Source organism: Dendrobates tinctorius, unplaced genomic scaffold (genome assembly GCF_039654945.1).
Source record: "Dendrobates tinctorius isolate UK_male_01 unplaced genomic scaffold, ASM3965494v1 ptg000301l, whole genome shotgun sequence".
Taxonomy (NCBI): Eukaryota; Metazoa; Chordata; class Amphibia; order Anura; family Dendrobatidae; genus Dendrobates; species Dendrobates tinctorius.
The window spans coordinates 2,144,718-2,170,321 of NW_027361968.1; the positions used below are offsets into that span (position 1 = coordinate 2,144,718).

A 25,604-nucleotide genomic window follows, 5' to 3' on the forward strand; every position below is an offset into this window, starting at 1 on the left:
TAAGGCAGCGCCAGGGGGACACGGTGGATACTCACGATCAGGCTGCGTCTGGCCCCATCCGGTAACATAGCAGTTGGCTCCAGGTGGGAAGTCCATGTGGACTGATGGGATGCACACTGGTCGAATGTACCTGGTGAAGGTGACCAGTCTGGAGAGGCGGACTAGAGCGACGTCTCCACTGCTACTGTTGTGTGAAATGCCATTGTACTGCAGGTGGATAAACACATTGCTCACCCCAACCTCCACCTCATGAGAATTAGGCATGTCCAGCTTGTGGGCCCCGAGGTGCACTCTGTACAGTTCAAGGGAGAGGGATCTGGAAAATGTAAAATCTCAATGTTACCTCCGACCTCCAAACTCTGCATCCAGCCAAATGTAACGCCTCAATTCCATCACCACTGACTTCCAAACTCCAGACTTATGCATTCTAGGTGTTCTGATACAATGTAACTAACATTCAATGGTGTGACACACAGAGCTCACATCCAGCCTGTATTACTGGGAGAGACACATAACCTCACATCCAGCCTATATTACTGGGAGAGACACACAGACCTCACATTCAGCCTATATTACTGGGAGAGACACACAGAGCTCACATCCAGCCTGTATTACTGGGAGAGACACATAACCTCACATCCAGCCTATATTACTGGGAGAGACACACAGACCTCACATCCAGCCTATATTACTGAGAGAGACACACAGACCTCACATCCAGCCTATATTACTGGGAGAGACACACAGACCTCACATTCAGCCTATATTACTGGGAGAGACACATAACCTCACATCCAGCCTATATTACTGGGAGAGACACACAGACCTCACATTCAGCCTATATTACTGGGAGAGACACATAACCTCACATCCAGCCTATATTACTGGGAGATGCACATAACCTCACATCCAGCCTATATTACTGGGAGAGACACACAGACCTCACATCCAGCCTATATTACTGGGAGACACACAGAGCTCACATCCAGCCTGTATTACTGGGAGAGACACTGTGGTGCTAATAAAAATATGGATATCTCATAGCCTACATATTGTAATATATTGTTTATATGCTTTGATATAGTGTGGTCATTAGACCAAGGATGGAAAGTATTGCAAATATGAAATATGGTTGTTTGAATCCAAACACTATATTGCAATATACTATGGTGTAATATCATTAATGCTGAACTTTGACACTGAGCCACAAAGCGTTTGCTCTGTGTCAATACCGTAAGACAAGGAATTGTTCTGTGGTCTTTGAAGCTCTGTAGTTTCAAAGATTCATTATCCTGATTTGCACGCAAGTGACCCCTGTTGACAAACAGTGATAGATACTGAATACTTTCACTTGGGGGGTGGTTGATGGGAAGGAGCTTTCCAACTAATTCTATGTGGTGTATCCTTTACATATGTGCTAGGACAATAGGAATAACAACTGTATAGATAATGAATATTTATGCTGCTTGAACAAGGAAGTCTTGTGCTCGGTAATAGTATGATTCTCGATTGACAAGAGAGACCAAAATGTTATGGTCTCATGTAGCAATGATCATGCATGACATCCATAATCGAGGACCGATTGTGATACATATCTGACATGTATGCGTGTGTTTCTGGGTTACGATAGGTATCCAGTTTTCAGAATAGGGGATTATGGAAGTCATGCTGCCCATATGTTACCATTTTAGAGCGTTATGCTATGAGCATGAAGAGTTAACTTTGTAACAAGCAACATATGTTGAGCTTTGAACAGTGATAGACAACTTTGACAAGTTGACCAGAGGCAAACAGAGCCTGGGTTATAATCAGTAGCAAAACATTGTGCTATTGTTAAGAGACATGCTAATGGCAAACAAATCTCTGGTTGGTGCAAACAAACTAAGAGGCTATAACAAACAGACCTTGAAGTCTTATGCTGTTATCAAGACAACAAGGTACTGTGCAGAGTCAAGATTCTGATGCAGACTAAACATACTGCACAGTTGTAATGTGGGAGTGTTGTGTATAAAAAGGTGGACCCTATGTCAGTGAGGAGAGGGGACATTTCGAGAGGGGACATTTCCAGAAGGTATCGTGGGTGCATGGTTTCTGTAATGAAAAGACCAGAGTATTTTCCTTCTCGACACTGTGGTCCCTTCAGTAGGGAAGTGATGCTACAATGCTTGGTAATGTATAGTATGGATGCTTATTTCTCTATGTACTATAATTCATAATAATTGTATGATTCACATGAAATTAATTAACAAGACAGGGTAATATTATATCTGCCATTCCATTAACTTGGTGTTCTATCATTTAAATTAATCATTGTATAATAAAATTGTGTCATATCCAAGTAGTAGCCTTCTTTAAAGCCGTATCCGAACCTTATTGCTGAACAGTTGGCAATACAGACACACAGTCCTCACATCCAGCCTATATTACTGGGAGAGACACACAGTCCTCACATCCAGCCTATATTACTGGGAGAGAGACACACAGACCTCACATCCAGCCTATATTACTGGGAGAGACACACAGACTTCACATCCAGCCTATATTACTGGGAGAGACACACAGACATCACATCCAGCCTATATTACTGGGAGATGCACACAACCTCGCATCCAGCCTATATTACTGGGAGAGACACACAGTCCTCACATCCAGCCTATATTACTGGGAGAGAGACACACAGACCTCACATCCAGCCTATATTACTGGGAGACACACACAGACCTCACATCCAGCCTATATTACTGGGAGAGACACACAGTCCTCACATCCAGCCTATATTACTGGGAGAGACACACAGACCTCACATCCAGCCTATATTACTGGGAGAGACACACAGACCTCACATCCAGCCTATATTACTGGGAGATACACACAACCTCGCATCCAGCCTATATTACTGGGAGAGACACACAGACCTCACATCCAGCCTATATTACTGGGAGAGACACACAGACCTCACATCCAACCTACATTACTGGGAGACACACAGACCTCACATCCAGCCTATATTACTGGGAGAGACAAACAGACCTCGCATCCAGCCTATATTACTGGGAGAGACACACAGACCTCACATCCAGCCTATATTTCTGGGAGAAACACGCAGACCTCACATCCAACCTATATAACTGGGAGACACACAGACCTCACATCCAACCTATATTACTGGGAGAGACACACAGACCTCACATCCAACCTATATTACTTGGAGAGACACACAGACCTCACATCCAGCCTATATTACTGGGAGAGAGACACAGACCTCACATCCAACCTATATTAGTTGAAGAGACACACAGACCTCACATCCAGCCTATATTACTGGTAGAGACACACATACCTCACATCCAGCCTATATGACTGGGAGACACACAGACCTGACATCCAGCCTATATCACTGTGAGACACACAGACCTCACATCCAGTCTATATTACTGGGAGAGACACACAGACCTCACATCCAGCCTATATTACTTTTAGAGAAACAGACCTCACATCCAGGCTAAATTACTGGGAGAGACACACAGACCTCACATCCAGCCTATATTACTGGGAGAGACACAGACCTCACATCCAGCCTAGATTACTGGGAGAGACACAGACCTAACATCCAGCCTATATTACTGGGAGATGCACACAACCTCGCATCCAGCCTATATTACTGGGAGAGACACACAGTCCTCACATCCAGCCTATATTACTGGGAGAGAGACACACAGACCTCACATCCAGCCTATATTACTGGGAGACACACACAGACCTCACATCCAGCCTATATTACTGGGAGAGACACACAGTCCTCACATCCAGCCTATATTACTGGGAGAGACACACAGACCTCACATCCAGCCTATATTACTGGGAGAGACACACAGACCTCACATCCAGCCTATATTACTGGGAGATACACACAACCTCGCATCCAGCCTATATTACTGGGAGAGACACACAGACCTCACATCCAGCCTATATTACTGGGAGAGACACACAGACCTCACATCCAACCTACATTACTGGGAGACACACAGACCTCACATCCAGCCTATATTACTGGGAGAGACAAACAGACCTCGCATCCAGCCTATATTACTGGGAGAGACACACAGACCTCACATCCAGCCTATATTTCTGGGAGAAACACGCAGACCTCACATCCAACCTATATAACTGGGAGACACACAGACCTCACATCCAACCTATATTACTGGGAGAGACACACAGACCTCACATCCAACCTATATTACTTGGAGAGACACACAGACCTCACATCCAGCCTATATTACTGGGAGAGAGACACAGACCTCACATCCAACCTATATTAGTTGAAGAGACACACAGACCTCACATCCAGCCTATATTACTGGTAGAGACACACATACCTCACATCCAGCCTATATGACTGGGAGACACACAGACCTGACATCCAGCCTATATCACTGTGAGACACACAGACCTCACATCCAGTCTATATTACTGGGAGAGACACACAGACCTCACATCCAGCCTATATTACTTTTAGAGACACAGACCTCACATCCAGGCTAAATTACTGGGAGAGACACACAGACCTCACATCCAGCCTATATTACTGGGAGAGACACAGACCTCACATCCAGCCTAGATTACTGGGAGAGACACAGACCTAACATCCAGCCTATATTACTGGGAGAGACACACAGAGCTCACATCCAGGCTAAATTACTGGGAGAGACACACAGACCTCACATCCAGCCTATTTTACTGGGAGAGACAAACAGACCTCACATCCAGCCTATATTACTGGGAGAGACATGCAGACCTCACATCCAACCTATATTACTGGGAGAGACACAGATCTCACATCCAGCCTATATTACTGGGAGAGACACACAGACCTCACATCCAGCCTATATTACTGGGAGAGACACACAGACCTCACATCCAGCCTATATTACTGGGAGAGACACATACCTCACATCCAGCCTATATTACTGAGAGAGACACAGACCTCACATCCAGCCTTTATTACTGGGAGAGACACAGACCTCACATCCAGCCTATATTACTGGGAGAGACACAGACCTCACATCCAGCCTATATTACTGGGAGAGACACAGACCTCACATCCAGCCTATATTACTGGGAGAGACACACAGACCTCACATCCAGCCTATATTACTGGGAGAGACACACAGACCTCACATCCAGCCTATATTACTGGGAGAGACACATACCTCACATCCAGCCTATATTACTGAGAGAGACACAGACCTCACATCCAGCCTTTATTACTGGGAGAGACACAGACCTCACATCCAGCCTATATTGCTGGGAGAGACACAGACCTCACATCCAGCCTATATTACTGTGAGACACACAGACATCACATCCAGCCTATATTACTGGGAGAGACACAGACCTCACATCCAGCCTATATTACTGGGAGAGACACAGACCTCACATCCAACCTACATTACTGGGAGAGACACAGACCTCACATCCAGCCTATATTACTGGGAGAGACACAGACCTCACATCCAGCCTATATTACTGGGAGAGACACAGACCTCACATCCAGCCTATATTACTGGGAGAGACACAGACCTCACATCCAGCCTATATTACTGTGAGACACACAGACATCACATCCAGCCTATATTACTGGGAGAGACACAGACCTCACATCCAGCCTATATTACTGGGAGAGAGACACAGACCTCACATCCAGCCTATATTACTGGGAGAGACACAGACCTCACATCCAGCCTATATTACTGGGAGAGACACAGACCTCACATCCAGCCTATATTACTGGGAGAGACACAGACCTCACATCCAGCCTATATTACTGGGAGAGACACACAGAGCTCTTAGATGCTGCTGCAAATTGAGTATCAATATTTTAAAATGAAGATTGCAGCCTGAAACTCACCTTTAGCCAATAAGATAGCATTAACCACTAACATTTGCAAAAATCATTTTAATGTCACAAAAATTCTATTCTGTAATTCTCTAACACTAAGAGCACACAATAGTATACTAGTATTAGATAATGAAAACAGGATTTATGTGGTAGAAAAGCCCATGGGAACTTATGTGCCACATGATACTTTGTGTGTCAGGTGATGGAACTTTGGATAGTAACAATAATTTAAGCATAAAGGAATAACGAGATACTCAGCGCTGCGCTCGTCATTCCATTCACCTATGTCATAGCCGCGAGCAGGTTTGTGCATTCTGCAATATAGGGTAGATGTGAGGGAACAGATTTATGTCGCAGCTTCATAGGAGAGTGATCGTTTGTAGAAATATCACTGAGTGACACATCTACATTCCGGCATCGATGGTGAGAAGATTTTATAGCTCAGAGTTTATATGTGCCACAATCTGGGCGTAGCACTTAGTCATTGTTCTGCCCACACCCAGAGCATCGGGCACTTCCCAAACATTTACTGCTGGGGTCTATTACTTCCCACTAAGTATGCAAATGAGCAGCCTTAATTCCAAAGAAAAGAAAAATATGGAATCCGGCACTCTAAAAAAAGACTGAATTTTATTGAAATCAACAAATGTTCCATCAAATACATTGTCATTTGGTCTAATCGACCTTCATCGGATATTCACTAGTAGCGTATCATTTCGTAAATGCCTGAAGATTCCGCTCCGGCTGCTTAAATTTCAAATAGCAGCCCCTGTGCTTAAGAACCCAGGAACGCCTGGTGCAGTATTACGGTTGCTACATTATTTGCAATGGTTGCCATCTTGCAACCATTGCGACGGACGTCTCAACCAACGTACTGGCAAGGGCTCTGTCTTCCGTCGTGCTATGGCCGTATCCAACATTGTTCCCGGGCTGTGTCCACCATTATGCTATGGCCATATCTCCCACTGTGCCCCTGCAGTTTACACCACTGTGCTATGGCCGTATCTGCCATTGTGCCTGGGTCGTGTCCATCATTGTGCCCGGGCTGTGTCCACCATTGTGCCCGGGCTGTGTCAACCATCGTGCTATGGCTCTATCCACCATTGTGCCCGGAATGTGTCCAACATCATGCTATGGTCATATCTACCATTGTGCCTGGGCCATGTCCACCATTGTGACCAGAATGTGTCCAACATCATGCTATGGCCGTATCTACCATTGTGCCTGGGTCGTGTCCATCATTGTGCCCGGGCTATGTCAACCATCGTGCTATGGCTCTATCCACCATTGTGCCTGGGCCATGTCCACCATTGTGCCCGGGCTGTGTCCAACATCATGCTATGGCTGTATCTACCATTGTGCCTGGGTCGTGTCCATCATTGTGCCCGGGCTATGTCAACCATCGTGCTATGGCTCTATCCACCATTGTGCCTGGGCCATGTCCACCATTGTGCCCGGGCTGTGTCCAACATCATGCTATGGTCATATCTACCATTGTGCCTGGGCCATGTCCATCGTTGTGCCCAGGCTGTGTCCACCATTGTGCCTGGCCATGTCCACCATTGTGCCCAGAATGTGTCCAACATCATGCTATGGCCGTATCTACCATTGTGCCTGGGTCGTGTCCATCATTGTGCCCGGGCTATGTCAACCATCGTGCTATGGCTCTATCCACCATTGTGCCTGGGCCATGTCCACCATTGTGCCCGGAATGTGTCCAACATCATGCTATGGCCGTATCTACCATTGTGCCTGGGCAGTGTCCATCATTGTGCCCGGGCTGTGTCCAACATCATGCTATGGTCATATCTACCATTGTGCCTGGGCCATGTCCATCGTTGTGCCCAGGCTGTGTCCACCATTGTGCCTGGCCATGTCCACCATTGTGCCCAGAATGTGTCCAACATCATGCTATGGCCGTATCTACCATTGTGCCCGGGCCATGACCATCATTGTGCCCGGGCTGTGTCCACCATTGTGCTTGGCCATGTCCACCATTGTGCCCGGAATGTGTCCAACATCATGCTATGGCCGTATCTACCATTGTGCCTGGGCCATGTCCATCATTGTACCTGGGCCTTGTCCACCATTGTGACCAGACTGTGTCCACCCTTGTGCTATGGCCATATCTACCAATGTGGCCGGACCATGTCCACCATTGTGCCCAGGTTGTGTCCATCATCCTGCTGTGACCGCATCATCTACCATTTTTCCTGGGCCGTGTCCACTGTTATGCCTAGACTGTGTCCACCATCGTGCGATGGCCGTATCTACCATTTGTAGTGCAGCAGTGACAGTGACAGATCAGGCAGTGACCCAGGAAAGTTCACAACAAAGTCTCTTTTAATGATCAGCGTACTCACAATAAGAAAGTAAACATGATCCTCCGGATCACAGCCGGGAAACAAAGATAGTGCGTGTCCGAGACCCATTGTCGTGAGCGACTGCTCCGTCGTGTACGCTGAGGGGTTCCAGGCCTTTTGGCTCTGCTTGGCTCGGTGTTGCCTCAAACAGCTAGAGATCTGCAGAGCCTTCTGCTCTGCATGCTTGCAAAACCAAACTGACACATCCAATCCTCTGCTGCAGGGTTATTTTCACAAGGAACCTGTGTAGGCCGCACAGAAAACCCATCCGAGAAGAAAACGGACCACCCCACTGCCTTCCTGTAGGCCTCAATACGCTTATGTGTGCATCCTGGCGGACACATAGCGACCCTCACATATAGCATCGGTCAATGCCTCACATACCCCCCCAGGCCGTGTCCACCGTTGTGCCTGGGCTGTGTCCACCATCATGCTATGGCTGTGTCCACCTTTGTGCCCAGGCTGTGTCCACCATAATGCTATGGCCATGTCTACCATTATGCCCGGGCCGTGTCCTCGATTGTGTAGTGTGTCCCCTCTTCATACAACAGTCTGTACATGCTGGGGTTGTGAGAAGACCATTGCTGGAGCTGTGGGATAGGCATGTCGTCCACTTCTTATCTGATGTCATATTCTCGCTGATCCACAATTTGGGGACCTTTGCTGCATTCTTAGTTTCACAATTAACTAAATGTTTTCTGTTGGTGAAAGGTCTGAACTGCAGGTGGCTGGTTGGCTTTAATAGAGGCAATGTGAGGTTTAGCATCATAATACTGAAATATGGAAGATGTTCCTTTAAATTGAAGTTGTCTGGATGGAGATGTTGTCCTTTCACCTTTATATAGTGCTCAGTATTAATTATTATTATTATTTATTATTATAGCGCCATTTATTCCATGGCGCTTTGCATGTGAGGAGGGGTATACATAATACATACAAGTACAGTAATCTTAAACAATACAAGTCACGACTGGTCCAGGATTACCTCATGTTACCTATGTATTACCTCACGTTACCTATGTATTACCTCATGGCACCTATGTATTACCTCACAGTACCTATGTATTACCTCACGTTACCTATGTATTACCTCACAGTACCTATGTATTACCTCATGTTACCTATGTATTACCTCATAGTACCTATGTATTACCTCACGTTACCTATGTATTACCTCACAGTACCTATGTATTACCTCACGGTACCTATGTATTACCTCACGGTACCTATGTATTACCTCACATTACCTATGTATTGCCTCATGGTACCTATGTATTACCTCACATTACCTATGTATTACCTCATGGTACCTATGTATTACCTCACGTTACCTATGTATTACCTCATGGTACCTATGTATTACCTCACGTTACCTATGTATTACCTCAAGGAACCTATGTATTACCTCACGTTACCTACGTATTACCTCATGGTACCTATGTATTACCTCACGGTACCTATGTATTACCTCATGGCACCTATGTATTACCTCACAGTACCTATGTATTACCTCATGGCACCTATGTATTACCTCACGGTACCTATGTATTACCTCACGTTACCTATGTATTACCTCACGGTACCTATGTATTACCTCATGGAACCTATGTATTACCTCATGGTACCTATGTATTACCTCATGGAACCTATGTATTACCTCATGGTACCTATGTATTACCTCATGTTACTGTGTATTACCTCATGTTACCTATGTATTACCTCATGGCACCTATGTATTACCTCATAGTACATATGTATTACCTCATGGTACCTATGTATTACCTCATAGTACCTATGTATTACCTCATGGCACCTATGTATTACCTCACGGTACCTATGTATTGCCTCACGTTACCTATGTATTACCTCATGTTACCTATGTATTACCTCATGAAACCTATGTATTACCTCATGGCACCTATGTATTAGCTCATGTTACCTATGTATTACCTCAAGGTACCTATGCATTACCTCATGTTACCTATGTATTACCTCACGGTACCTATGTATTACCTCATGGCACCTATGTATTACCTCATGTTACCTATGTATTACCTCATAGTACCTATGTATTACCTCATGTTACCTATGTATTACCTCATAGTACCTATGTATTACCTCACGGTACCTATGTATTACCTCATGGTATCTATGTATTACCTCACGGTACCTATGTATTACCTCATGACACCTATGTATTAGCTCATGTTACCTATGTATTACCTCAAGGTACCTATGTATTACCTCATGTTACCTATGTATTACCTCACGGTACCTATGTATTACCTCATGGCACCTATGTATTACCTCATGTTACCTATGTATTACCTCATAGTACCTATGTATTACCTCATGTTACCTATGTATTACCTCATGGAACCTATGTATTACCTCATGGCACCTATGTATTACCTCATGTTACCTATGTATTACCTCATGGAACCTATGTATTACCTCATGGCACCTATGTATTACCTCATGGCACCTATGTATTACCTCATGTTACCTTTGTATTACCTCATGGAACCTATGTATTACCTCATAGCACCTATGAATTACCTCATGGTACCTATGTATTACCTCATAGCACCTATGTATTACCTCATGTTACCTATGTATTACCTCATGTTACTGTGTATTGCAGATTATCTGTATTTTATGTTCTGTGCAGTTATATATTCTGAAATGCTCCTGTTATTGCATCCTATAGTTTCACCCTTTCCTGTCACATCTGCAATCAATAAAAGAAGGTCACAATTTTACAGCCTCTTTTCGTAAAGAAGACAGGGGGTTTAGCTACATGTCTCAGTGTATGAGGACAGTGTATGGTCCGGCTCCTTGATAAGGTGGATGTTCCCTCTCCGAATGAGAATGCCGGACACGGTGTCCTAAGTTTCCACAAAGAAATTCACATTCTGATTCGTGTGACTACAGAACAGTTTTGCATTTTGCCTCAATCCATTAGAAATGAGCTTTGGCTCAGACAAGATGGCAGAATTCTGAATTCTGAGGATTTATGGCTTTATCTTAACATAATAGCACTGAAAAATGCACGGCGACCAGTGATCAGAGATAATGATTTCTGGACTCATTCCAGAGCCCATGCAGTGATTCGTATGACCAATACTCTCGTATTTAAGGCAGTGCTGCCAGAAGGCTCCGAGGTCACGAGCGTCCAAAATTGCCTTGGTGTTGTCCCTTGTGCACATGGATTTCCAGGATGAGATACACGGCTCAGCAGTCAGTATCACACAGGATAGGATTAGATACACGGCTCAGCAGTCAGTATCATACAGGAGAGGATTAGATACACGACTCAGCAGTCAGAATCACACAGGAGAGGATTAGATACATGACTCAGCAGTCAGTATCACACAGGAGAGGATTAGATACACGGCTCAGCAGTCAGTATCACACAGGATAGGATTAGATACACGACTCAGCAGTCAGTGTCACACAGGAGAGGATTAGATACACGGCTCAGCAGTCAGTATCACACAGGATAGGATTAGATACACGACTCAGCAGTCAGAATCACACAGGAGAGGATTAGATACATGACTCAGCAGTCAGTATCACACAGGAGAGGATTAGATACACGGCTCAGCAGTCAGTATCACACAGGATAGGATTAGATACACGGCTCAGCAGTCAGTATCACACAGGATAGGATTAGATACACGACTCAGCAGTCAGAATCACACAGGAGAGGATTAGATACATGACTCAGCAGTCAGTATCACACAGGAGAGGATTAGATACACGGCTCAGCAGTCAGTATTACACAGGAGAGGATTAGATACACGGCTCAGCAGTCAGTATCACACAGGAGAGGATTAGATACACAGCTCAGCAGTCAGTATCACACAGGAGAGGATTAGATACACGGCTCAGCAGTCAGTATCACACAGGAGAGGATTAGATACACGACTCAGCAGTCAGTAACACACAGGATAGGATTAGATACACAGCTCAGCAGACAGTGTCACACAGGAGAGGATTAGATACACGGATCAGCAGTCAGTATCACACAGTAGAGGATTAGATACACGGCTCAGCAGTCAGTATCACACAGGAGAGGATTAGATACACAGCTCAGCAGTCAGTATCACACAGGAGAGGATTAGATACACGGTTCAGCAGTCAGTATCACACAGGAGAGTATTAGATACACAGCTCAGCAGTCAGTATCACACAGGATAGGATTAGATACACGGCTCAGCAGTCAGTATTACACAGGAGATGATTAGATACACAGCTCAGCAGTCAGTATCACACAGGAGAGGATTAGATACACGGCTCAGCAGTCAGTATCACACAGGATAGGATTAGATACACGGCTCAGCAGTCAGTATCACACAGGAGAGTATTAGATACACGGCTCAGCAGTCAGTATCACACAGGATAGGATTAGATACACGGCTCAGCAGTCAGTATCACACAGGATAGGATTAGATACACGGCTCAGCAGAACATTGTCCCCTGCATGACTGATGATGACTTCTATAAAACACAGTGTGTGGCACTCACTGGGTGAAACAATGTGCGGCACTCAGCACCCATTGGTCAGAGATCAGGGATCCTCCGCACACCGGTCCCCCGCGGTACAATACACTGACTTGCCAGGGCCAGGCTCCTTCTGCTGCATCCGTTCCTCCGGCTATCCTTCTCATGCCAGCGGGGGAGCCACAGGTCGGGGGAAGCAGCGGGTTGAGGAAAACCACTGCTGGGAGGACTGGGAAGAACAATACAAAAAAAGAGTGACGCAACAGAGAAATGCACACTGGAAATAAAACTGGTAGTGGTACAGATTTAACTGGACAGGTACAGGGACCTGATAACAAGCTAGCAGCTTAAAGGCTTATTAACTACAATTATTGCTCAGGCACCTCCCAACAAGTGGAGTTGCCTTAAGTATGAAGTGCTTCCCAGCTATTGGCTGGAGAAAAACTAGGAGTGTGCACGCTGTCTCTTTAAGACATGGGACATGGGAGTCAAAGCAGAAGACACAGCAGGGTGGCCTGGCCAGTGTGTAACTTAGCGTCCTTGGTGGACGGAGAAGAGGCATGCAGTAATGCTAGTGTTACAAAATATACCCTGACACGGTCACTGCCAGCTCCACAATAACAAAAGGAGGCACCATCTGCCACCACCAATCATTTATACAAGCCGAATGGACAAGCGTTATACATAGTGTATGACTTCAGGGGTGCGGCATACATAGCAATCCAGAAAGGTAGGCAGTGTTTATAAAAAATATACAAAGATGATGCAAAATGGGAACAAAACAATATGTTATATACAATTACAAAAAATAAAAAGGATAACAAAAGGAAAATACTAAACCTGACCAACCCCAAATACTGGTTTTTATTACCTGAAGGTTATGTGCACATACCTACCCTTGATAAGCTCAAATGGAGGCTGGTGTGGGATGTACTGGGTCCTTTAGCTTTTTATGAGATTGCAAATTTATAGGATATTTTCACCCCTAGAGGTCCTAGGTGGTAGATATTGTCATTGTGTTTATTATCGCAATTTTACCTTTATATAAAGATGAAATATGGCATGGATAGCATCATCCATTTGACCGATATTAAGTTTGAGGTGTTAGAATGGCCTTACGGTGATGTGAGTGAATGTGTTATATTCGTTTCTTCATATGACGCCAAAGATATATCTTCCATAAATATCGAATCAATGCAAACCTCAATTTTCATTACTGACCACTGGCTCCAAAAAGTCTGCTTTGATCAGAGAAAGCTTACAGTAGTGTTCATAATAATAGCAGTTGATTATCATTAACTAGATTAGTCAGTGTCTTTGGTGTAAATTATTTCACCACATGTCACACAATTTACCAGTTGGTGCATTGGATTCTAAGAAAACCCCCAGACTCCGCATTCCTGATCTGCAGGATCCTGAGTCTGTGTATTAGAATCATTAATTGACATGCGGTGATCACAATAATATCAGTGTGGAGATCAATCAGTGAGGTCAATCATACTGAGAAGAGGCAGGGGGGAATGCGGTGCCACTTATATAAGGGTGAGGCCAGGACATGGTGTACATGCATTTCTCCTGGAAAGCCTGAGAAATATGGTTCATTCGAGACGACCATTATAATGGATGGAAGAATGGAAAAGGCTCAGTCAATGATCGGCTCCAGGATGATCACAGTCTCACGTTACCAGTGATCGGCTCCAGGATGATCACAGACAGTCTCACATTACCAGTGATCGGCTCCAGGATGATCAGAGACAGTCTCACGTTACCTGTGATCGGCTCCAGGATGATCACAGACAGTCTCATGTTACCTGTGATCGGCTCCAGGATGATCACAGACAGTCTCACATTACCTGTGATCAGCTCCAGGATGATTACAGACAGTCTCACGTTACCTGTGATCAGCTTCAGGATGATCACAGACAGTCTCACGTTACCAGTGATCGGCTCCAGGATGATCACAGACAGTCTCACGTTACCAGTGATCGGCTCCAGGATGATCACAGACAGTCTCACGTTACCAGTGATCGGCTCCAGGATGATCACAGACAGTCTCAGGTTACCAATGATCGGCTCCAGGATGATCACAGACAGTCTCACGTTACCAGTGATCGGCTCCAGGATGATTACAGTCTCACGTTACCTGTGATCGGCTCCAGGATGATTACAGACAGTCTCATGTCACCAGTGATCAGCTTCAGGATGATCACAGACAGTCTCACATTACCTGTGATCGGCTCCAGGATGATTACAGACAGTCTCACGTTACCTGTGATCGGCTCCAGGATGATCACAGACAGTCTCACGTTACCTGTGATCAGCTTCAGAATGATCACAGACAGTCTCACGTTACCAGTGATCGGCTCCAGGATGATTACAGACAGTCTCACGTTACCTGTGATCGGCTCCAGGATGATCACAGTCTCACGTTACCAGTGATCGGCTCCAGGATGATCACAGACAGTCTCACGTTACCTGTGATCGGCTCCAGGATGATCACAGTCTCACGTTAGCAGTGATCGGCTCCAGGATGATTAAAGACAGTCTCATGTTACCTGTGATCGGCTCCAGGATGATCACAGACAGTCTCACGTTACCTGTGATCGGCTCCAGGATGATTACAGACAGTCTCACGTTACCAATGATCGGCTCCAAGATGATCACAGACAGTCTCACGTTACCGGTGATCGGCTCCAGGATGATCACAGACAGTCTCACGTTACCTGTGATCGGCTCCAGGATGATCACAGACAGTCTCACGTTACCAATGATCGGCTCCAAGATGATCACAGACAGTCTCACGTTACCTGTGATCGGCTCCAGGATGATTACAGACAGTCTCACGTTACCAATGATCGGCTCCAAGATGATCACAGACAGTCTCACGTTACCTGTGACCGGCTCCAGGATGATCACAGACAGTCTCACGTTACCTGTGATCAGCTCCAGGATGATCACAGACAGTCTCACGTTACCTGTGATCGGCTCCAGGATGATCACAGTCTCACGTTACCAGTGATCGGCTCCAGGATGATCACAGACAGTCTCACGTTACCTGTGATCGGCTCCAGGATGATCACAGTCTCACGTTACCAGTGATCGGCTCCAGGATGATTACAGACAGTCTCATGTTACCTGTGATCGGCTCCAGGATGATCACAGACAGTCTCACGTTACCTGTGATCGGCTCCAGGATGATTACAGACAGTCTCACGTTACCAATGATCGGCTCCAAGATGATCACAGACAGTCTCACGCTACCGGTGATCGGCTCCAGGATGATCACAGACAGTCTCACGTTACCTGTGATCGGCTCCAGGATGATCACAGACAGTCTCACGTTACCAATGATCGGCTCCAAGATGATCACAGACAGTCTCACGTTACCTGTGATCGGCTCCAGGATGATTACAGACAGTCTCACGTTACCAATGATCGGCTCCAAGATGATCACAGACAGTCTCACGTTACCTGTGATCGGCTCCAGGATGATCACAGACAGTCTCACGTTACCTGTGATCGGCTACAGGATGATCACAGACAGTCTCACGTTACCAATGATCGGCTCCAAGATGATCACAGACAGTCTCACGTTACCAATGATCGGCTCCAAGATGATCACAGACAGTCTCACGTTACCTGTGATCGGCTCCAGGATGATCACATACAGTCTCACGTTACCTGTGATTGGCTCCAGGATGATCACAGACAGTCTCACGCTACCTGTGATCGGCTCCAGGATGATCACAGACAGTCTCACGTTACCAGTGATCGGCTCCAGGATGATCACAGACAGTCTCACGTTACCTGTGATCGGCTCCAGGATGATCACAGACAGTCTCACGTTACCTGTGATCGGCTCCAGGATGATCACAGACAGTCTCACGTTATAAATGATCGGCTCCAGGATGATCACAGTCTCACGTTACCTGTGATCGGTTCGAGGATGATCACAGACAGTCTCACGTTACCAATGATCAACTCCAGGATGATAACAGACAGTCTCACGTTACCTGTGATCGGCTACAGGATGATAACAGACAGTCTCACGTTATCAATGATCAGCTCCAGGGTGATCACAGACAGTCTCATGTTACCAATGATCAGCTCCAGGATGATCACAGACAGTTTCACGTTACCAGTGATCGGCTCGAGGATGATCACAGACAGTCTCACGTTACCAATGATCGGCTCCAGGATGATAACAGACAGTCTCACGTTACCTGTGATCGGCTCCAGGATGATCACAGACAGTCTCACGTTACCAATGATCGGCTCCAAGATGATCACAGACAGTCTCACGTTACCTGTGATCGGCTCCAGGATGATTACAGACAGTCTCACGTTACCAATGATCGGCTCCAAGATGATCACAGACAGTCTCACGTTACCTGTGATCGGCTCCAGGATGATCACAGACAGTCTCACGTTACCTGTGATCGGCTACAGGATGATCACAGACAGTCTCACGTTACCAATGATCGGCTCCAAGATGATCACAGACAGTCTCACGTTACCAATGATCGGCTCCAAGATGATCACAGACAGTCTCACGTTACCTGTGATCGGCTCCAGGATGATCACATACAGTCTCACGTTACCTGTGATTGGCTCCAGGATGATCACAGACAGTCTCACGCTACCTGTGATCGGCTCCAGGATGATCACAGACAGTCTCACGTTACCAGTGATCGGCTCCAGGATGATCACAGACAGTCTCACGTTACCTGTGATCGGCTCCAGGATGATCACAGACAGTCTCACGTTACCTGTGATCGGCTCCAGGATGATCACAGACAGTCTCACGTTACAAATGATCGGCTCCAGGATGATCACAGTCTCACGTTACCTGTGATCGGTTCGAGGATGATCACAGACAGTCTCACGTTACCAATGATCAACTCCAGGATGATAACAGACAGTCTCACGTTACCTGTGATCGGCTACAGGATGATAACAGACAGTCTCACGTTATCAATGATCAGCTCCAGGGTGATCACAGACAGTCTCATGTTACCAATGATCAGCTCCAGGATGATCACAGACAGTTTCACGTTACCAGTGATCGGCTCGAGGATGATCACAGACAGTCTCACGTTACCAATGATCGGCTCCAGGATGATAACAGACAGTCTCACGTTACCTGTGATCGGCTCCAGGATGATCACAGACAGTCTCACGTTACCAGTGATCAGCTCCAGGATGATCACAGTCTCACGTTACCAGTGATCGGCTCCAGGATGATCACAGACAGTCTCACGTTACCAATGATCGGCTCCAGGATGATCACAGACAGTCTCACATTACCAGTGATCGGCTCCAGGATGATCACAGACAGTCTCACAAGACCTGTGATTGGCTCCAGGATGATCACAGACAGTCTCACGTTACCTGTGATCGGCTCCAGGATGATCACAGACAGTCACACGTTACCTGTGATCGGCTCCAGGATGATCACAGACAGTCTCAAGCTACCTGTGATCGGCTCCAGGATGATCACAGACAGTCTCACATTACCAATGACCGGCTCCAGGATGATCACAGTCTCACATTACCAATGATCGGCTCCAGGATGATCACAGACAGTCTCACGTTACCAATGTTCGGCTCCAGGATGATCACAGACAGTCTCACGTTACCAATGATGGGCTCCAGGATGATCACAGACAGTCTCACGTTACCAGTGATCGGCTCCAGGATGATCACAGTCTCACGTTACCAGTGATCGGCTCCAGGATGATCACAGACAGTCTCACGTTACCAATGATCGGCTCCAGGATGATCACAGACAGTCTCACGAGACCTGTGATTGGCTCCAGGATGATCACAGACAGTCTCACGTTACCAATGATCGGCTACAGGATGATCACAGACAGACTCACGTTACCAATGATCGGCTCCAGGATGATCACAGACAGTCTCACGAGACCTGTGATTGGCTCCAGGATGATCAAAGACAGTCTCACATTACCAAAGATCGGCTCCAGGATGATCACAGACAGTCTCACGAGACCTGTGATTGGCTCCAGGATGATCACAGACAGTCTCACGTTACCAGTGATCGGCTCCAGGATGATCACAGACAGTCTCACGTTACCAATGATCGGCTCCAGGATGATCACAGACAGTCTCACGTTACCTGTGATCGGCTCCAGGATGATCACAGACAGTCTCACGTTACCAGTGATCGGCTCCAGGATGGTCAGAGACAGTCTCACGTTACCTGTGATCGGCTCCAGGATGATCACAGACAGTCTCATGTTACCTGTGATCGGCTCCAGGATGATCACAGACAGTCTCACATTACCTGTGATCAGCTCCAGGATGATTACAGACAGTCTCACGTTACCTGTGATCAGCTTCAGGATGATCACAGACAGTCTCACGTTACCAGTGATCGGCTCCAGGATGATCACAGACAGTCTCACGTTACCAATGATCGGCTCCAGGATGATCACAGACAGTCTCACGTTACCAGTGATCGGCTCCAGGATGATTACAGTCTCACGTTACCTGTGATCGGCTCCAGGATGATTACAGACAGTCTCATGTCACCAGTGATCAGCTTCAGGATGATCACAGACAGTCTCACATTACCTGTGATCGGCTCCAGGATGACTACAGACAGTCTCACGTTACCTGTGATCGGCTCCAGGATGATCACAGACAGTCTCACGTTACCTGTGATCAGCTTCAGGATGATCACAGACAGTCTCACGTTACCAGTGATCGGCTCCAGGATGATTACAGACAGTCTCACGTTACCTGTGATCGGCTCCAGGATGATCACAGTCTCACGTTACCAGTGATCGGCTCCAGGATGATCACAGACAGTCTCATGTTACCTGTGATCGGCTCCAGGATGATCACAGTCTCACGTTACCAGTGATCGGCTCCAGGATGATTACAGACAGTCTCATGTTACCTGTGATCGGCTCCAGGATGATCACAGACAGTCTCACGTTACCTGTGATCGGCTCCAGGATGATTACAGACAGTCTCACGTTACCAATGATCGGCTCCAAGATGATCACAGACAGTCTCACGTTACCGGTGATCGGCTCCAGGATGATCACAGACAGTCTCACGTTACCAATGATCGGCTCCAAGATGATCACAGACAGTCCCACGTTACCTGTGTTCGGCTCCAGGATGATTACAGACAGTCTCACGTTACCAATGATCGGCTCCAAGATGATCACAGACAGTCTCACGTTACCTGTGATCAGCTCCAGGATGATCACCGACAGTCTCACGTTACCTGTGATCGGCTCCAGGATGATCACAGACAGTCTCACGTTACCTGTGATCGGCTCCAGGATGATCACAGTCTCACGTTACCAGTGATCGGCTCCAGGATGATCACAGACAGTCTCACGTTACCTGTGATCGGCTCCAGGATGATCACAGTCTCACGTTACCAGTGATCGGCTCCAGGATGATTACAGACAGTCTCATGTTACCTGTGATCGGCTCCAGGATGATCACAGACAGTCTCACGTTACCAATGATCGGCTCCAAGATGATCACAGACAGTCTCACGTTACCGGTGATCGGCTCCAGGATGATCACAGACAGTCTCACGTTACCAATGATCGGCTCCAAGATGATCACAGACAGTCTCACGTTACCTGTGATCGGCTCCAGGATGATTACAGACAGTCTCACGTTACCAATGATCGGCTCCAAGATGATCACAGACAGTCTCACGTTACCTGTGATCGGCTCCAGGATGATCACAGACAGTCTCACGTTACCTGTGATCGGCTCCAGGATGATCACAGACAGTCTCACGTTACCAATGATCGGCTCCAAGATGATCACAGACTGTCTCACGTTACCTGTGATCGGCTCCAGGATGATCACAGACAGTCTCACGTTACCTGTGATCGGCTCCAGGATGATCACAGACCGTCTCACGCTACCAGTGATCGGCTCCAGGATGATCACAGACAGTCTCACGTTACCTGTGATCGGCTCCAGGATGATTACAGACAGTCTCATGTTACCTGTGATCGGCTCCAGGATGATCACAGACAGTCTCACATTACCTGTGATCGGCTCCAGGATGATTACAGACAGTCTCACGTTACCTGTGGTCGGCTCCAGGATGATCACAGACAGTCTCACGTTACCAATGATCGGCTCCAAGATGATCACAGACAGTCTCACGTTACCTGTGATCGGCTCCAGGATGATCACAGACAGTCTCACGTTACCAATGATCGGCTCCAAGATGATTACAGACAGTCTCACGTTACCTGTGATCGGCTCCAGGATGATCACATACAGTCTCACGTTACCTGTGATTGGCTCCAGGATGATCACAGACTGTCTCACATTACCTGTGATCGGCTCCAGGATGATCACAGACAGTCTCACGTTACCAGTGATCGGCTCCAGGATGATCACAGACAGTCTCACGTTACCTGTGATCGGCTCCAGGATGATCACAGACAGTCTCACGTTACCTGTGATCGGCTTCAGGATGATCACAGACAGTCTCACGTTACAAATGATCGGCTCCAGGATGATCACAGTCTCACGTTACCTGTGATCGGTTCGAGGATGATCACAGACAGTCTCACGTTACCAGTGATCGGCTCCAGGATGATAACAGACAGTCTCACGTTACCTGTGATCGGCTCCAGGATGATAACAGAGAGTCTCACGTTATCAATGATCAGCTCCAGGGTGATCACAGACAGTCTCATGTTACCAATGATCAGCTCCAGGATGATCACAGACAGTCTCACGTTACCAGTGATCGGCTCGAGGATGATCACAGTCTCACGTTACCTGTGATCGGCTCCAGGATGATCACAGACAGTCTCACGTTACCAGTGATCGGCTCCAGGATGATCACAGTCTCACGTTACCAGTGATCGGCTCCAGGATGATCACAGACAGTCTCACGTTACCAATGATCGGCTCCAGGATGATCACAGACAGTCTCACGTTACCAATGATCGGCTCCAGGATGATTACAGACAGTCTCACGAGACCTGTGATTGGCTCCAGGATGATCACAGACAGTCTCACGTTACCAGTGATCGGCTCCAGGATGATCACAGTCTCACGTTACCAGTGATCGGCTCCAGGATGATCACAGACAGTCTCACGTTACCAATGATCGGCTCCAGGATGATCACAGACAGTCTCACGAGACCTGTGATTGGCTCCAGGATGATCACAGACAGTCTCACGTTACCTGTGATCGGCTCCAGGATGATCACAGACAGTCTCAAGCTACCTGTGATCGGCTCCAGGATGATCACAGACAGTCTCACATTACCAATGACCGGCTCCAGGATGATCACAGTCTCACGTTACCAATGATCGGCTCCAGGATGATCACAGACAGTCTCACGTTACCAATGTTCGGCTCCAGGATGATCACAGACAGTCTCACGTTACCAATGATGGGCTCCAGGATGATCACAGACAGTCTCACGTTACCAGTGATCGGCTCCAGGATGATCACAGTCTCATGGTACCAGTGATCGGCTCCAGGATGATCACAGACAGTCTCACGTTACCAATGATCGGCTCCAGGATGATCACAGACAGTCTCACGAGACCTGTGATTGGCTCCAGGATGATCACAGACAGTCTCACGTTACCAATGATCGGCTCCAGGATGATCACAGACAGACTCACGTTACCAATGATCGGCTCCAGGATGCTCACAGACAGTCTCACGAGACCTGTGATTGGCTCCAGGATGATCACAGACAGTCTCACGTTACCAATGATCGGCTCCAGGATGATCACAGACAGTCTCACGAGACCTGTGATTGGCTCCAGGATGATCACAGACAGTCTCACGTTACCAGTGATCGGCTCCAGGATGATCACAGACAGTCTCACGTTACCAATGATCGGCTCCAGGATGATCACAGACAGTCTCACGTTACCTGTGATCGTCTCCAGGATGATCACAGACAGTCTCACGTTACCTGTGATCGGCTCCAGGATGATCACAGACAGTCTCACGTTACCTGTGATTGGCTCCAGGATGATCACAGACAGTCTCATGTTACCAATGATTGGCTCCAGGGTTATCACAGACAGTCTCACATTACCAGTGATCGGCTCCAGGATGATCACAGATAGTCTCACATTACCTGTGATTGGCTCCAGGATGATAGCAGACAGTCTCACGTTACCAGTGATCGGCTCCAGGATGATCACAGTCTCACGTTAACAATGATCGGCTCCAGGATGATCACAGACAGTCTCACGTTACCAGTGATCGGCTCCAGGATGATCACAGACAGTCTCACGTTACCAATGATCGGCTCCAGGATGATCACAGACAGTCTGACGTTACCTGTGCTCGGCTCCAGGATGATCACAGACAGTCTCACGTTACCAGTGATCGGCTCCAGGATGATCACAGACAGTCTCACGTTACCAATGATCGGCTCCAGGATGATCACAGACAGTCTGACGTTACCTGTGCTCGGCTCCAGGATGATCACAGACAGTCTCACGTTACCAATGATCGGCTCCAGGATGATCACAGACAGTCTGACGTTACCTGTGATTGGCTCCAGGATGATAACAGACAGTCTCACGTTAACTTTGATCGGCTCCAGGATGATCACAGACAGTCTCACGTTACCTGTGAGGACTGTGACAGAAGACGCCTGTGTGACAATAATGTCTGATCTCTAAGCAAGATGTCCCCGCAAAGTCCCACTGGTAAAAAATAGATGTACTGAAGTGTATGGAGAAACATTCTGTGGCCTGAGGAAAGTAAAATTGTTCTTTTTGGGTCCAAGGGCAGCAGACAGTTCATCAGACGAACCCAAACTCTGCATACAAGCCACAGTACACTCTGCAGACAATGAAGCATGGCGGAAGTATCATTTGGGCATGTTTTTCTTACTATGGGGCTGGACCTGTTTACCGCACACCAGGGATCATGGACCAGTTTGCATATATTAAAATACTTGAAGAGGTCACATTGCCTTACACTGAAGAGGATATGCCCTTCAAATGGGGGTTTCAACAAGACAACGACCATAATCACATCAGTAAATGAGCAAAATCTTGATTCTAGCCCAACCACATTGAGGTTATGGAGTAGCCAGCCCAGTCCCCGGACCTTAACCCTGTATGTCTGGTAAGTGTACTTCTCCGCCTCTACCTACACAAATCTCAGTCTTTGTGTCTTTTTCCCAGAACAAACCTTCTGTTGTAATTACCCGGACACTGCAGGAGACCCCTACCTCAATGAAGGTTGAAGTCTCCGCACTCTCTCACTCCCCCAATTATTATTAGTTTCTCTCTTCCTCAGCCACAATTAATCCCATATGATCGATGTGAGGGTGATATGTCCCCTCTCTCGAGTTGACTTTATGATTTTTTTTAATTTTTCTCTATCACAGACAAAGATCAGGGGGACGTTACCTTTTAACACACATGGCTATGGCTTATGTATGGAAATTTGAGAAAAGAAACTGAAGGGCTAAAACAAGCTGCAGAAGAGCAGACGATGTGAATAAACGCCGTAATAGCCAGGATAGAAAAGTATTGTGACGATGGCAGGTGCAGAATGTGCAAGGAATCAGGTGATTCATTGTCTTGTATTCAACACTTTGTTGGTAAGACCCCCGATATATAATGAAGACTGTGATTTATAAACAATAACATTATACCATATAAATGTATCAATAATCTTAAAATAACATTACTTTTTATATGATCATCATTAACTCACCAGACAGCAGAAGGCTGAACAGGAGTCTCCTCATCTTCTCCGCGGTGCAGCTGTGAGAAGATCTGCAGAGGTTGGACCTTGTCTTTGTCCTCTTTCTACTGACCTATTTAGTTCTTTGGACGTGCAGTATCCTGGAATGTGGCTCAACCTGCCCTTGGTGCCAGAGGATAGGATGTCTCCTCTTAACTTACTCAGTATAAGTGTAAGGAAATGAACTTGTTGGCATCACAGAGCAGCAGAGACGTTACAGAGTCACCTGTGCTCATGACCCGAGCGTCATCTCTACAGTCACCGATCCAGGTCTCAACACACAAAAATTAGTCATAGCAGAAAGGAATGTGCCGAGAGTCTGACCCGAATAACCCGAGTATAAAGAGCGTCTCCTCAGTCTTTGTAAGAGCGATTATTTGGTAGTTACAATTCTGATACAAATTATCCCTCCCCGCCCTCTCAATTGCAAATTTGGCAAAGTTGACAAACTTTAAAACTTTTTGCAATGAACAAGAATAATGTAAATAAATGAACAGAACAAAAAAATCAAGTGGTTTCTCCAAATTCACAAAATGTGACTTCTTCCTGGCCTAACCTCGCCATGATGACAATTTCTTCTGCCTGTTTCGCCCCAGACTTGAAATCACCCGCCACCCGGTTTGGCTGACTCTGGAAAAGCATCCGACCCGTCTGTACGGTTCCCTGCAAAGCTCAGCATCCTTCTGTTCCTCACTCCAACCGACTTTTTGCAATGAACAAGAATAATGTAAATAAATGACCACAACAAATAAATCGTGGTTTCTCCAAATTCACAAAATGTGACTTTTATGACACCTGCAGTCTCAAGATTATTCACCACTGAATAGAATTCCACATAATAGTGTAAGGGTTGGCCAGGACTATAGTCGTGGCCAGAGACACTAAAGCATCAGTGTCCCGGCCTTCCCTCACAGAGAATTGCATTTCACTGTTCAGTGTACCTGCGTCTCTATTTTCAGGTCCTCCTGGGCACTTCCCAAGTGGCGATAGTCCTTCTCCGAGGTGACTCCCAGTGATTGAGACACAGTCCACAGTAACTTGAACAGTTTCTTTACTGATAACTTCACCCACAGTT

At 46.6% G+C, this 25,604-nt stretch overlaps 1 protein-coding gene across 1 annotated transcript in view; it reads right to left on the bottom strand.

Annotated features, from left to right (window-relative positions):
• The window catches only part of LOC141073459 (prostasin-like), a 52,021-nt gene extending 27,355 nt beyond the window's left edge, over nucleotides 1–24,666 (bottom strand). Inside the window, exons 1-3 of the mRNA XM_073560691.1 lie at nucleotides 24,500–24,666; nucleotides 12,796–13,000; nucleotides 36–316 (exon numbers count right to left, since the gene is read on the bottom strand). Coding sequence (XP_073416792.1) covers nucleotides 36–316; nucleotides 12,796–13,000; nucleotides 24,500–24,533 — 520 coding nt within the window. The 5' untranslated portion in view covers nucleotides 24,534–24,666. The remainder of the gene's footprint in view (nucleotides 1–35; nucleotides 317–12,795; nucleotides 13,001–24,499) is intronic.
• Nucleotides 24,667–25,604: the final 938 nt, after the last annotated feature.